A 16,185-nucleotide genomic window follows, 5' to 3' on the forward strand; every position below is an offset into this window, starting at 1 on the left:
CCTGTTCCTCTCCTGACATGGCACGTAGGTGCAAGTGACGGGCGCAAAAGACAGGAGCATTGCTCAACACAACATGTGAAGATCACTGGGCTTCAGGAGCATTTTCTGCTCAGCACTTGGGTGTGACAAGTTCACTGAGCTTCAGGAGCATTCCTGCTCAACACCTGAGTGTGATAAACTCACCGAGCTTCAGGAGCATTTCTGCTCAACACTTGAGCACGAAGAACCTCACTGAGCGACAGGAGCATTTCTGCTCAGCACTTGAGTGTGACAAGTTCACTGAACTTCAGGAGCATTCCCTCACTGAGCTTCAGGAGCATTTCTGCTCAACACTTGAGTGCGAAGAATTTCACTGAACGACAGGAGCATTTCTGCTCAGCACTTGAGTGTGACAAGTTCACTGAGCTTCAGGAGCATTACTGCTCAACACCTGAGTGTGATCAACTCACTGAGCTTCAGGAGCATTACTGCTCAACACTTGAGTGCGAGGAACTTCACTGAGCACCAGGAGCATTTCTGCTCAGCACTGCGTGTGATGAATTCACTGCGCTACCTGTGATGGACTCACTGAGCTACAGGAGCATTGCTGCTCAACACCTGAGTGCGATGAACTTCACTGAGTTTCAGGAGCAACTCTGCTCAACATGAAGTGTGATGATCTCACTGACCAGAGCAGCGCAAGGCGACCCTGAGTCGCCGTCACTTCTTAGAAGGCTCACTGGGGTTAAACGTATTCTGCAGGCCCCTGGGACAGCTGGGACCCCGTGTTTGTCCAAGGGTAGTCCGCTCGGTTTACTCAAACACTGGCGGAACAATAAAACCGGGGAGGCAATTGAGCGGCCCCGGAATGGTCAAGACCCAGCGGACCCAGGGGATGGAGTCTCCACTTGCCCTGGCTATAACTGTCGTGAGGCTCGATGGCGGCACGATTGAGTAAGCGGGAGGGGTGGAACAAGGCGCCCTCAGAAGCGTCTGACTCCAAGGAGGAGGTGACGGGAGAGTTTGTGACACCCGCAATGTCTAACAACTCGAGGCACGAATGCCCGTGTAGTCGGCGGTCGCCCAGGCCCCCGTTAAAACACGCCCTTTGTACATGGCCCCTCTGCTGAGGAGGGTTTGGCAGCAGACCGGGATGAACTATAGTCACACAGGGTGAGCTGCTCTGCCATGGTCACCTCGGGACTCGATCGTAAAGCTAGCGCTGAAGCGGGCACATACGGAGGAAGCCAACTTAGGCTGTCGCTATCGTATACCCCAGGAGCCTCTGAATCTTTTCAGTGGGACCCTTTCTCACTTCAACACCAGCTGAACACATTCTCACTGGAGAGACGTGTTGGATCGAGTACCTCTCCAAAACTGAAACAGAGATACTCAGCCCGTGGGCGAGATTACTCTCTTCCAGTTGACCTGAAGACCCAAAGGGCTCTGGAGCACTCGAGGGGAAGGACACCACGTGTCCTTCAGGCCAAAGCTGCAGACCAATCTTGGGCCAAGATGGTCACAACCCACCACCTAGTAGCACGAAGAACGAGTTTACAACTGGCCTTCGTACCGGCTGGAGGAGCGGCTATATCAAATCCTTCGCCAGCAGGATAAGATAAGCACGCACAAGTCAGGAGCACTGCTCAACACTTGGTGTGAAGAATATCACTGAATTTCCAGGAGCACGTCTGCTCAACACCTAATGTGATGTTACTATCACTGACCTGAGCGGGGTCGCCGAGCCTGAGGTGGGGCAGCAAAGTAGAGACAGTGGTGTTAGTGTGCAGTGCAACACTTACCTGTCTCCACTAGCGGCAGGGGACGTGAGAAGGCGGATGACCGGGTCCTCGAACGCCCCAAGCTGCCTGTTGGCGACAAAGGGAAGCTGGGGGATGTAAGGCTATTATACAGGGTCACATCCGCCATACTGGCCCACTTGGGACTCAGGAATAGAAAAATTGCTCTTTTTCTGAATATGTGGGTACCGCTGACCCCGTTTTTATAGGGGCCAGCGGCGGAACAGACACACACATAACAAAAAACTCCAGCCGGCCCTCCAACCAGCCAGAGGGAGTGGATCGGCGACCACTCCACAAGCAACTCCTCCATCCCTGAGGGCCCGTCCAGGTTCAGCGTTTTCTTTTGCGCTGGAACTTACCACCTGGCTTGGCAGCGCCTGGAGCGGGCTGGGCGCCCCTTCCGCGGCCGGCTCCGCGCCGGAACCTGGGTGAAGGCTGCTGCGGTGGTTCGGCGGGAGCTGAGGCGGCTGCAGGCGGACGCCCTCGGCGACGAGCAGGCGGAGGATCTGACCTCGGGGGGCGGGTGAAGGCAGCAGCGTCCCTCCGAGGCAGGATGTGCCGGATGGCCTCCGTCTGCTTCTGAGCTGTAGAGAACTGTTGGGCAAAGTTCTCCACAGCGTCGCCAAATAACCCAACCTGGGAAATGGGAGAGTCCAGGAACCGAACCTTGTCCGCATCTCTCATATCGGCCAGGTTGAGCCAGAGATGGCGCTCCTGGACCACTAGTGTGGACATCGCCGAACCCACCGCGCGAGCTGCAACCTTCGCCGCCCGGAGGGCGAGGTCAGTTGCAGTGCGGAGCTCACCCATGAGCTCAGGGTCCGAACTACCCTCGTGCATGTTCATGAGTGCCTGGGCCTGGTGGACCTGGAGCAACGCCATGGCATGCAAGGAGGAAGCGGCTTGCCCACAAGCTTTGTAAGCCTTGCCCGTAAGAGCGGACGAGAACTTACAGGCTTTAGAGGGGTGACGAGGATCACCTCTCCAGGAAGCGGCCGCCGTTGGGCATAACTGCATCGCAACGGCCCGCTCCACCGGAGGGATAGCCTCGTAACCCTTCACCGCTCCCCCATCAAGGGTAGTGAGAGGGGAGGAGCTACTCAGGCGGTTTCTGGCAGAGAAAGGTGCCATCCATGGCCTCGTAAGCTCCTCATGCACTTCAGGAAAGAAAGGAACCGGGGCGGCGGACTGAGAACCAGTACGGCCCGCCCCGATATACCAATCATCCAACCGAGACGGCTCGGGACACGGTGGAGGGTTCCACACGAGCCCTACCGCCTCGGCGGCCTTTTTCAGCATAGCTGACATCTCTGGATCTGGCTCGGGCAACACTGGTCTCCCGGAGGGAGGCAGTGCAGCCGAGTCATCATCTCCAGAGTTCAGCTCCCCCTCCGATGCTGCGATTGACAACGTATCCCCTGGAGGGGCCCCAAATGACACGGCTGGCCCGTCCATTACAGAGGGACCAGCGGGATCAATGGGGAGCTCCACCGGTTGCGGTGTGAAAGAGGAGTGAGGGACCCACGGGGCGTGGCCGGGCGGATTACCCCTCACTGTGATCCTCAGATCACCCAGCTTGGACGGCACCCCAGTCCTCCTCTGGGAAGGTAACCCAGAGGAAGAACAGGGGCGGGGCCCAGAGGTGGGGACTGCGCCAACGCTTTTAACGAAGGCGAGTCTAGATCTCAACACCGAGATGGACATGTTCCCGCAGTGAGAACATGTCTCATCCACGAAAGCTGCCTCAGCATGCTGTAAGCCCAAACATGGGACACAACTTTCGTGACCCTCAGAAGGGGATAGTGCCAGACCGCACCCAGAAACGCACGGATGGAATGGCATCTTGAAAAAGACGCACTCACACCCGTGTTGCTCTTTTAGGAAATGGAACCGTCACCAGTGCCGGAGCACACAGGGAATGACCGCGGCAAACACTGAATAGTCTTTCAACTAACAGTGAAGCACTCACTTCTCGCCCTCTAACCAACCGTCAACACACAAACAAACAGTAGAAATTTGATGCTGTTAAAACAGCAGTTGAGAGCTGAGAAGCTCGCGATCACCGCTGCACCACGCTGTAGAACACCAACACTGGAGAGGTCTTCCCGCAAGAACACCGACACACTCGCTCGTTGAACACAACAGCACTCTTCAGAGACATCAAAGACGAACGGCTCCGAAGCGAAAGGCAACTAGTGCGTGCATCCACTTCCGTATTTATACCCGCGCCGCGGGGGCGGAGTGTGTGATGCAAATCACGCACGCCAAATTCCATTGGCTCGTTCAATAGTAATCGAAGATGATAGGCTCCCTAGCGTGATCCCATTTCAGTCGCGTCGACTACGTCCGACGTTATCGACTGAAAGGGAACTAGGGTTACATACGTAACTGAGACGTTCCCTTTCAAGGGAACTCGAGCTGCATCAAACGCTGTGGGAACACTAATACCCACGTCGCCATAGGACCAAGTGACCGCCATGTGAGAACTAGCGCACAGAGGACGAGAGCACCTGTGCCCCAGGGGTAGAACTTAAGTCTAGGTCGTAGAACTTAATGAAAGTATGCGGTGAAGACCATCCAGCCGCATCACAAACATCACTGAGGGAAACTCCTGAGAGTAAGGCTTTAGAAGCCGCCATACTCCTGGTAGAGTGGGCTCGTACAGCCAAAGGTGAAGGCTGACCAGCCGACTCATAGGCAAGTGAGATAGCCTCAGCAACCTACTTGCTCATTCTCTGTTTAGACGCGGGACACCCCTTCTTGGGTGGCCCAAATTTCCTCCACAGGGCAGTTCTGTGGACATAGGCGTCTAACGCCCTAACCGGGCAGAGTAAATTAAGTTTCTCCTGGTCAGACGACAGAAATGGAGGAGGACAAAAAGGCCTGCAGAACTGTAGGTCTGACAACATTAGTAGGGACCTTGGGAACGTAACCTGGTCTAGGATGCAGAAAAGCCTTAACCATGCCTGGCGAAAATTCCAGGCACGAGGCTGAAACCGACAGAGCCTGCAAATCTCCGATTCTCTTTAGTGAGGAGATAGCAAGAAGAAAGATAGTCTTAAACGTGAGAAACTTCTCAGGAACTTCTTCGATAGGTTCAAGAGGAGCTAGGGAAAGACCTTCTAATATGATGGCCAGATCCCAGGCCGGCACCCTCGTACGAACTGCTGGCCTCAGCCTCAGTGTGCCACGAAGGAAACGAGTTATAAGCGGGTGTCTCCCAAGAGAAACTCCACTGAAAGGGACGTGGTAAGCAGCCAGTGCCGCCACATACACCTTTAGTGTGGAGGGGGATAGCCCTGTGGAGAAGCGGTCCTGCAGAAATTCCAGCACTGCACCCACTGGGCAGTTAACTGGGTCCTGTAGGTGCTCTCCACACCAAGAAGTGAAGAATTTCCACTTCAAGGCATAAAGCTTCCTCGTGGATGGAGCTCTGGAGTGAAGAATGGTCTCAACAACCTCGGTTGAGAGACCAGAGTTCATGAGCTGGGCCCCCTCAGAGGCCAAGCCCACAATACTGGGCTCTTGTTAATACTCCAGAGCTCCACTAGCTCATCACTTTCGGGAGTGTAAGGTGGCGAATCCTCCACATCTCCCTCATTTATAACTGGTGCCTCAGCCCGAGCAGAAGAAACCGCAGCGCGTGCTTCCGAACACGGGACTGAGGCACTGGATCTCACAGGTGAAGGGAGAGATAAGGCAGAGCCCATCTCTAACCCCGCTGAGAGATCCATCTGCGATCCCCACGACACGCGTCGTCACTCTGCCTTGGCAAGAGCGGGACCCGAACCGCGGGGAGCGCGCACCGAACCGCTCTCCTCGAAGAGCGCCCGGCGGGAGCGGAGCGTCCTTAATGGCAGACGCTCGCAATGCTCACAATAAGCTCCCTCGAGAGCTGACTGGGCATGCTGCACTCCCAAACAAACAACACAAAGAACATGTGTATCCCCACTCGTAAAATAACGCGAGCAGGGAGGGACACACTTCCTAAACTGCTGTTCGTTCGCCATATCTCTCTTAATATAAATATATATATATATATATATATATATATATATATATATATATATATATATAAATTGTTTGTGTGGTGCAGAGTATGTAAATATGACAATATTCACACAGGGACAGATTCACATATAGCGCGACTGAAGGCACAAAAAGCTGTTGCGCTTGTGTTTATGGGGTGCTTTATAGTTTCCTGGTCGATGACGTCACCCGCCTATGACGTTCCATCTCTCCATTGGGCTGATTCCATACGTGCTTCATGACGCACAATGCAGGGGCGTTCCCACAGCGTTTGACGCAGCTCGAGTTCCCTTGAAAGGGAATTAAGGTTTTTGAGGAAAACATTACAGAATTGTTCATCTTTCAATGCAGCTTAAAAGGGCTCTACATGATCCCAGCCAAAGGATAAGGGTCTTATCTAGCGAAATGATCGGTCATTTTCAACAAAAAAAATATATATACAGTATATACTTTTTAAAGGTTAACTTAACCCTGAAACTACTTTTTTTAGTTATTGATCTGTAAGACTGGGGCTTTATTAGTGCTGTTCATTGATTTGAGCACATTTTTTGACATTTGGGTATAAAGTGTTTTAATTCTAATGTTTTATTAACGTAGTTCGGGAGGAACACATCAAAATAAGCCACTCAAGCACCACCTGCTGTCTACAATCAGTAACCAACAAATACTCTAGTATCATCTGCTGTCTACAACCAGTAATCAACAAATACTCTAGTATCACTAGCTGTCTACAATCAGTAATCAACATATCTACCCAATCAGCACGAAGGCAAACCATATATTAATCACAGTCAAACTCACCTAAGGATTCTCTACAGTCTTCAGAATCCCTCCACCACCCTGTCTCCTCTCACTCACCAGGTCAGATCCTAAACATGGGGTGATACTCTGCATTCGGGCCAATCACCAAGACCAGAGCCCTCTCCCCGGACAGCACGCCAAATACGTTTACCAATTGAATCCATCCGACTTATTTGTAAGTGTGAACTCATGAACAATATATGGTATAAAAACATCTGAGTGCTTCCCTCTTCGTGTTGAATGGTGGCAACTACAGTTGAGTTACCATTTAAACCAGTGGTCTCAAACTCAATTCCTGGAGGGCCAGAGCTCTGCACAGTTTTGCTCCAACCCTAATCAAACACACCTGATCCAGCTAATCAAGGTCTTCAGGATTGCGGATTGCTAGAAACTTCCTTGCAGGTGTGAGTTTGAGCTGGTTGGAGCTAAACTGTGCAGAGCTGTAGCCCTCCTGGAATTGAGTTTGAGACCACTGCTTTAAACACAAATGCTCATCTAACACTACAACGCTTTGAAGGTCCAAATTGCAGTTTCAATGCAGCTTTAAAGGGCTCTACATGATCCCAGCCGAGGAAAAAGGGTCTTATCTAGACCCTAAAAAAAATGTAAACAGTGTATATACTTTTTAAACACAAATGCTCGTCTTTCACTGCAACAGTTTCAATGGAGCTTTAAAGGGCAACTCAAGCCCTGGTCAGAGCCTGACTCCACCCACTGGCAATATTTGAAAAATGCTGCAAAAGTGGGCAGAGCCCAGTGGAGGGGGGGCTTGCACCTGAGACACGTGTCTCTCTGTTGGCAAGGGCGTGGTGAGCTGGTGCCTGCTTACGTCACATAGTACCACAACATCCACTTCAACTGCAGGGAAATTCAACTGCAGCAGCCACCGTTCAACCTGAAGAGGGCAGCACTCAGAGGTTTTTACACCATATATTGTAGAATTAAAACACTTTATATCCAAATGTCAAAAAATGTACTCGAATCGAGCCTACTTTCAACATGATTACGTAATGCGTGGCACATTGCAGAGCTAGTGCAAGACAAGCATTTGTGTTTAAAAAGTATATAAATGTGTATTTCCTTTTAGAAAATAACAGATTGTTTTGCTAGATAAGAGCCTTATTCCTCAGCACGGATCATATAGAGCACTTTGAAGCTGTATTGAAACTGCAATTTGGACCTTCAAACCGTTGTACCCCATTGAAGTGTACGATATGGAGAAAAATCCTTGAATGTTTTTCTTAAAAACCTTAATTTCTTTTCGAATGAAGAAAGACAGACATTAACATCTTGGATGACATGGCGGTGAGTAAATTATCAGGAAATTTTTATTCCGAAGTGAACTAATCCTTTACATATACTTGGAATAGTTCCACTTTAGCACAAACAAGTATATTTAATACAACTATTGTTGAACTTCAGCTCTGCTTTTGGACAAAAATAAAATGCATATAGTACAAACTTATTTGTTCCAATTTAATAGACTTTAAGTATACCAATGTATAGTGTGCCACAAATGCATTGTTATACTAAAGTACAAAGTACTATTTTTTGACTAGGGTAGCATATGATAATATGCAATTAAAATAGTTGATGCATGTAGGGATGCTGTATACTGAATTGAGGCCGCAACAACTAACTGATAAAATGGAAAGCAACAGCAAAAGATGTATCCATCATGTTTTCTTTGAGCATTAATTAAAAAGCTGAGGTGCAAAGTATGTTTATAAATTTTTCTCATTCAATAGGGATTTATTTCTCAAATGCACTATCAGTCGCCAATGAGAATGGCTTGTTTTCAGCACTGTATGTGAGTTTAATTTGAATGTATTTGTTTCTCTCTGCAGGAGAAGAAATGAGAAGAAACGGTGAGCATATTTCACACCCATAGGCAGTTTCGCTGTAGGGCAGATTGTCAGTATGATGCTTCCACTCCAACTCTTTCTCCTACTGCCTCTAATTCATCCAATCATAAGTCTTGTCCATGAAAACTCTTTTTCTCCTCTGACCACTCATTCAAATCATAGCCTGTTTTCCTATTGTTCAAAAAAACAGACTTATGTACTTGTCAAAAAAACTGATCATAGACTGACTGCCAATGCTGCATTAGAAGTTGTCAGACCATTTCTTCGTGGCTTCTATGGGAAAAGTTTCATGAAATCAATTGGAAATTCAAATGAATGGACTGAAAGCAGAAATACTGAGGACATATTTTCAGCAAAAAGGTCACATACTGAGGTAACTGGGTCAAGGGGTAAATTTGTAGTATCACACAAAGACAGAGTGAAAAGAGGTGCTACTCAAAATGTCATACTACCACAAGATGCCGCTAGAAAAGAAAAAGAGACTGTTGATGAGACAGAGTCCATGACAGATGACACATTTACTGAATTTAAAGAGAAAGACTTGTCATACGTTGGGTCAGGTGATGTGGTAATACCTGAAGAAAATGGCTTAATTAGGTTGTCAACAGAGGCTATAACGTATCTTGGTGGAGAGTATGCCCAGAAAAGACCACAAGTTCAGACTGCTCATAGTGTGCTGGCTAGTTTGGCCACAGTACATACAAATCCAACAATCAACCCTTCACTCCAGACCAGCCCTTCTGCAACTGCACCACCTAATGAAAAGCCTTTATCCACTTCTAATGAGATGAGACAGTTGGACGGCAACAAGACTCGACTGGAAATAGGTATAGTACAGATGAAGTAATGCTACGTTCACCTAAATAATACATAATACATAATAAACCATAATTACAATGTTCTTTTTCTCAGTTGCTTGTTTCTATAGCATCATTCATAGTGAAATAGTTAATTATAGTTACTGTACATTTCAAAAGTATGTTAAATACACAAACACACACATATAAATATATATATATATATATATATATATATATATATTAATTATATATATATATATATATATATATATATATATATTAATTATATATATATATATATATATTAGGGCTGGGATACACGATTATTTTTTAAACGATTAATCTAGCGATTATTTTTTCGGTGCATCGATTAATCTAACGATTCATTTTTCAGTCCGATTCGATTTCGATTCGGTTATCGATTATCTCCACATTAATTGACTAATAGCAATTTAGACATGTTGATTTACATATCTGAATGAAAAAAAAACATGAATTCCTTAACATTGCAATATATGTTTATTGCTCTCAAAATTCCAAAAGACTATACAAGTGCAAAGTAATGCATTCTTAGTCAGAGGTAGCATTCAATAAAACCTTGAAGCCTTGAAAACACATAGGCCTATTTTACTGAAAAAAAGTGCAATCTGTCACGACACATGAAAGAACCACAAAATAGTAGGCCTATTATAGGCCTATATTTAATTTTCTTTGACTGACCAAATTTGAAAGTTGAGACTTTATTAAATGTTACCTTCTTGGTCCTGTCAGTGCGTTGTCAGTGTCCTCTATGTATTTTCCACGACATTAATAGCTATAAGCGCATACTTGCAGCAGTCTCGCACGCGCTTAGAGCTCGTGTGGATAGCACGTATAAAATGAACAACCTCGATCCATCAGGAAACGCCACATGTCGCTGCATTTCACTGCGCTTCGTGACATTTTTGCCTTTTGCGCGAAGAAGCCGTTCGCCGGAGATGTTTTAAAAGATAGCCGAGTGCATTCATGATTATTAGGCTGCCGGTATAATAATCATCCTGGCGCCGGGTCTGAGTGAGTAATTTACTCTTTAAAATAAAATACTTTATTTTACTCATTTAAGACTGCTCTCATGAGGACAGTCAACAAAACGGACAGTTTGGCATAATTTGTGTGTGTTATGGTTCGTTCAAGCCCGAAAGAGAACTCGATACTACTGACGCACATTTTATGTGGGTTGTGTGTGTGTGTACTTTAGAGGAACGAGTGCGTGCCGCCTTGCACTTCTGATAGTCTGAGGAGCCAGTCGTGTTGCTACTACTATCCGGCGTCGCCATCTTTGTCTGACGAATCGACGCGCATATTTTGTGTCAACGTATTTTTTGCGTCGGCTTAATCGATGACGTCGACGCGTTGTGCCAGCCCTAATATATACAGGTCCTTCTCAAAAGATTAGCATATTGTGATAAAGTTCATTATTTTCCATAATGTAATGATAAAAATTAAACTTTCATATATTTTAGATTCATTGCACACCAACTGAAATATTTCAGGTCTTTTATTGTTTTAATACTGATGATTTTGGCATACAGCTCATGAAAACCCCAAATTCCTATCTCAAAAAATTAGCATATTTCATCCGACCAATAAAATAAGTGTTTTTAATACAAAAAAAGTCAACCTTCAAATAATTATGTTCAGTTATGCCCTCAATACTTGCTCGGGACTCCTTTTGCAGAAATGACTGCTTCAATGCGGCGTGTCATGGAGGCAATCAGCCTGCGTCACTGCTGAGGTGTTATGAAGGCCCAGGATGCTTCGATAGCGGCCTTAAGCTCATCCAGGTTCTTGGGTCTTGCGTCTCAACTTTCTCTTCACAATATCCCACAGATTCTCTATGGGGTTTAGGTCAGGAGAGTTGGCAGGTCAATTGAGCACAGTAATACCATGGTCAGTAAACCATTTACCAGTGGTTTTGGCACTGTGAGCAGGTGCCAGGTCGTGCTGAAAAATGAAATCTTCATCTCCATAAAGCTTTTCAGCAGATGGAAGCATGAAGTGCTCAAAAATCTCCCTGATAGCTAGCTGCATTGACCCTGCCCTTGATAAAACACAGTGGACCAACACCAGCAGCTGACATGGCACGTCAGACCATCACTGACTGTGGGTACTTGACACTGGACTTAAGGCATTTAGGCATTTCCTTCTCCCCAGTCTTCCTCCAGACTCTGGCACCTTGATTTCCGAATGACATGCAAAATTTGCTTTCATCCGAAAAAAGTACTTTGGATCACTGAGCAACAGTCCAGTGCTGCTTCTTTTCTGGTTCAAAAGTGGTTTGACCTGGGGAATGCGGCACCTGTAGCCCATTTCCTACACACGCATGTGCACGGTGGCTCTGGATGTTTCTACTCCAGACTCAGTCCACTGCTTCCGCAGGTCCAACAAGGTCTGGAATCGGCCCTTCTCCACAATCTTCCTCAGGGTCCGGTCACCTCTTCTCGTTGTGCAGCGTTTTTTGCCACACTTTTTCCTTCCCACAGACTTCCCACTGAGGTGCCTTGATACAGCACTCTGGGAACAGCCTATTTGTTCAGAAATTTCTTTCCGTGTCTTACCCTCTTGCTTAAGGGGGTCAAGGATGGCCTTCTGGACAGCAGTCAGGTCGGCAGTCTTATGCCAAGTTCAGACTGCATGATTTTAGCCCCGATTTTGGCTCGCCGACAGGTTTTGAGAAATCGCCGACAAATGCCCGAAATCACAGGCAAATCGGTGTTCGTTCACACGAGTGACAATCCCGCAGTGTGAATGAAAAAAGACGCGATCTGAGAGAATCGCCGAAGAGTCACCGACGCCTGTGAGATATTTTGCATGCTAAATATCTGTACCTTTCGGTGATTCACAATCCTGCTGTGTGAATGTGTTCTGACTAAAAACTACATCGGCGATGACCGACAGCCAATGAGAGAGCAAGATACAGGACAGCAGGCTGTTCGGGGAGGAGTTATAGACCAGAATATTAGTATTTTAACACATAGGCCTATATTTACAATTATATCAAACAGAAACAAAGCACAAACATTTGCATGGCCAGCAGCAACAGCAGGACATTTGCAAAATTATTTATTTATCCCCAACTCTTTTTGCAAAACACAGTCCTTGCTCCCCTCGTCTTCCCAACCATTTCCTGCATAAACTGTTTATTTTTTATCATTTTTGCTACAAATCAGTGCACAGACAATTTGGATCGCAATCTTCTTGTAGGCTATCATTTTTAATAACAAATTCAGTGTCGCGTGAGAACTCCGGTCTCACGCACGCGCGCTTGATCTTCCGTTATTTCCTTATCACTTCTCGCGTTTGTTTGGTTGTGAAACGTAGTTTGCGGACCAGGCAGAAGTTGTCGGCGATTCTTTCTTTTGTAAAGTCATGCAGTGTGAAACCTCCTATCGCCGATCCATGGTGCAGTGTGAACACAGCAGCAACTGAATGTTACCCCAAATAGTCATGCAGTGTGAAAACAACAGTGGCCCGATTATTTTGAAAATCGTGCGGTCTGAACTCGGCATTACCCATGATTGCGGTTCCCTTTCAGTCGAGAACGTCAGACGTAGTCGACGGTCGACTGAATTGGGATCTCGCTAGAGAGCCTGTCTTCTTCGAGTACTATTGAACGAGCCAATGTAATTGGCGTGCGTGATTCGCATCACACACTCCGCCCCCGCGGCGCGGGTATAAATACAGAAGTGGATGCACGCACTAGTTGCCTTTTGCTTCGGAGCCGATCGTTTGATGTCTCTGAGAGTGCTGTTGTCTACAACGAGCGAGTGTGTCGGTGTTCTTCAGGAAGACTCTCCCAGTGCTGGTGTTCTACAGCGCGAGTGCAGCGGTGATCGCGAGCTTTGAGCTCTCAACTGCTGTTTTAACAGCAACAAATTTCTAAATGTTTGTGTGTGTTGATGGCTGGTTAGAGGGCGGAAAAGTGAGTGCTTCATTGTTTCAGTTCTCTGTTCAGTGTTGCCGCGGTCATTCCTCTGTGTGCTCCGGCACTGGTGACGGCCCTATTTTCTGAAAGAGCAACACGGGTGCGTTTGCGTCTTTTTCAAGATGTCATTCCGCCCGTGCATTTCTGGGTGCGGTCGTTCCCTGTCTCTCTCTGATGGTCACAACTGTTGTGTCACGTGTTTGGGCTTACAGCACGCTGAGACAGCTTTTGTGGACAGCTCGTGTTTTCACTGTGGGAACATGACTGTGGCAGTGTTGAGGGCGAGACTCGCCTTCGTTCGCGGAGAGCGAGTCCCCATTACCATGCCCCACCCTCGGGTGCTGTGTGGGATGGGTGACCGGAGGATAGTGTTGGAGGTCCCGCCCGGTAACCATTCCCTGTGGGCTCCTCACTCCTCCCTTCCACTGCAACCACTGGAGCCTCCTGTGTTGTCTGCTGGTCCATCTGTAATGGGTGGGCCAGCGGTTTCACTCGGGGCTCCCCTGGAAGACAGGACGCCGATTGCAGCATCGGAGGGTGAGCTGACTTCTAGAGATGATGACTCGGCTGCATTGTCTCCCTCCGGGAGTTCAGTGTTGCCCGAGCCGGATCCAGAATTATCAGCTATGCTGAAACGGGCCGCCGAGGCTGCCGGGCTCGAGTGGAACCTCCACCGTGTCCCGTTCAGTCTCGGTTGGAATCTGGAGTTTGGTATCTTGGGGCGGGCCGCGCTGGTTCTCAGCTCGCCGCCCCAGTGCCTTTCTTTCCCGAAATGCATGGAGAGCTTATCAGGTGGTGAACAGCATCTTTCTCTGCCAGAAACTGCCTGAATAGCTTTTCCCCCTCATTACCCTTGATGGAGGAACGGTGAAGGGTTGCGAGGTGTCCCTCCATTGGAGCGGTCTGTCGACACAGGTGCACCTCGGTCCGGCGGCCGCTGCCTTTTGGGGGGATCCTCGTCTACCCCCTAAGGCCTGTGAGGTTTTGTCCGTTCCGACGGGCAGAGCTTACAAAGCCTGTGGGCAAGCCGCTTCCTCTTGCATGCCATGGCGTTGCTGCAGGCTAGGGCACCCATGGCATGCACGAGGGTAATCCAGACCGTGCGCTCATAGGTGAGCACCGCACTGCATCCAACCTCACCCTCCTGGGTATGGGTGTCGTAGCGTGCGTGATCGGTCTGGCGATGTCCACCTTCGTGGTCCAGTAGCGCCTTCGTTGGCTCAGCCTGGTTGGTATGGCGGATGCGGACAAGGTTCGGTTCCTGGTCTCCCCAATTTTCCAGGTTGGGCTGGTCGGCGACGCGGTGGAGAACTGCATCCAACAGTTCTCTGCCGCTCAAGCGCAAACGGAGGTCATCCGGCACATCCTGCCCCGGTGGCCAGCTGCTGCCTCCACCCGCCGCCGGTGGCAGCTCCTCCGCCTGCTCGTCGCCGTGGGCGTTCCCCGGCCACCGCTCCTGCTGGCCCTCCGCAGCAGCCTCGACACAGGCCTTAGCATGGAGCCGGCCGCAGTAGAGACGCCCAGTCCGTTCCAGGCGCTGCCAAGCCAGGTGGCAAGCGACAGCGAAAGCATTCCGGAGCGGGCCGCCCAGGAATGGAGGAGATGCTCTTGGAGTGGCACGATCACTCCCTCCCCCCAGGTGAGGGCCGAGTGGAGCCTTTTTTTGTGTGCGTGTCTGTTCCGCCGCCAGCTCCCTGAAAAAAAAAAAAAAAAAGCGGAGCAAGCGGTACCCACACTTCAAAGAGAGAGCAAGTGCATCTGTTCCTGGGTCCCAAGAGGGCCAGTCTGGCGGGTGTGACCCTGTATGGCCTTACACCCCTCAGCTCCCCCTTGGTCACCAGCAGGCAGCTTGGTGCGTTCGAGGACCCGGTCATCCGCCTTCTCACGCGCCCCCTGACGCTTGTGGAGACAGGTAAGTGTTGCACAGCACACTTACACCACTCTCTCTACTTTGCTGCCCCACCTCAGGCTCGGCTACCACGCTCAAGTCAGTGATAGTCATCACATTAGGTGTTGAGAAGACGTGCTCCTGAAAATTCAGTGATATTCATCACACCGAGTGTTGAGCAGTGCTCCTGACTTGTGCATGCTTATCTTATCCTGCTGGCGAAGGATTTGATATAGCCGCTCCTCCAGCCGGTATGAAGGCCAGTTGTAAACTCGTTCTTCGTGCTACTAGGGGGTGAGTCGTGACCATCTTGGCCCAAGATTGGTCTGCAGCTTTGACCTGGAAGACATGTGCTTCAGATCTCTACCTCCCGCAACGCAGGCCATCCTGTGTGTTGCGTCTAAGGGTGGAGTATCAGTACAGTGTCCTTCCCCTCGAGTGCTCCAGAGCCCGTTGGGTCTTCAGGTCAACTGGAAGAGAGTAATCTCGCCCACGGGCTGAGTATCTCTTTTTCAGTTTTGGAGACGTACTCGGTCTAACACGTCTCTCCAATGAGAATGTGTTCAGCTGGTGTTGAAGTGAGAAAGGGTCCCACTGAAAGAACTTTCAGAGGCTCCTGGGTATATGGTAGTCGCAGCCTTTGGCTTCCTCCATATGTGACCGCTTCAGCGCTAGCTTCACGATCGAGTCCCGAGGTGACCGTGGCAGAGCAGATCACCCTCTGTGACTATAGTTCATCCCGGTCTGCTGCCAAACCCTCTTCAACAGAGGGGCCATGTACAAAGGGCGTGTTTTGACTACACGGGCATTCGTGCCTCGAGTTTTTAGACATTGCGACCGTTGCGCAAACTTCCCCTGCATGTCACAACTCACCCGTCACCTCCTCCTTGGAGTCAGACGCTTCTGAGGGCGCCTTGTTCCACTCCTCCCGCTTACTCAATCGTGCCGCCATCGAGCCCCACGACAGTTATAGCCAGGGCAAGGGGAGACTCCATCCCCTGGGCTGCCCCAGGGGCCCGCAGAAATGCGTTTTACCCCAGTGAGCCTTCTAAAAGTG

At 49.0% G+C, this 16,185-nt stretch overlaps 1 protein-coding gene and 1 long non-coding RNA gene across 10 annotated transcripts in view; both read left to right on the plus strand.

The window, feature by feature from the left end:
* LOC143733052 (uncharacterized) overlaps positions 1-16,185 on the plus strand; it is a 203,144-nt gene that overhangs the window by 84,337 nt on the left and 102,622 nt on the right. The gene's annotated exons all lie outside the window — the stretch shown is intronic.
* LOC143733024 (proline-rich transmembrane protein 3) overlaps positions 1-16,185 on the plus strand; it is a 67,883-nt gene that overhangs the window by 39,465 nt on the left and 12,233 nt on the right. For 3 of the 9 annotated variants that reach the window (XM_077224550.1, XM_077224556.1, XM_077224557.1), the window contains exon 2: positions 8,459-9,303. In XM_077224550.1, coding sequence (XP_077080665.1) covers positions 8,532-9,303 — 772 coding nt within the window. In that variant the 5' untranslated portion in view covers positions 8,459-8,531. Of the gene's footprint in view, positions 1-6,671; positions 6,787-7,882; positions 7,917-8,458; positions 9,304-16,185 lie in introns of all 9 variants that reach the window. The other 6 variants (XM_077224553.1, XM_077224554.1, XM_077224549.1 and 3 more) reach the window with 6 other exon arrangements.

The sequence above is a fragment of the Siphateles boraxobius genome, unplaced genomic scaffold, assembly GCF_051911475.1.
Source record: "Siphateles boraxobius isolate OS27281-9 unplaced genomic scaffold, OSU_SipBor_1 9, whole genome shotgun sequence".
NCBI classification, from domain to species: Eukaryota; Metazoa; Chordata; class Actinopteri; order Cypriniformes; family Leuciscidae; genus Siphateles; species Siphateles boraxobius.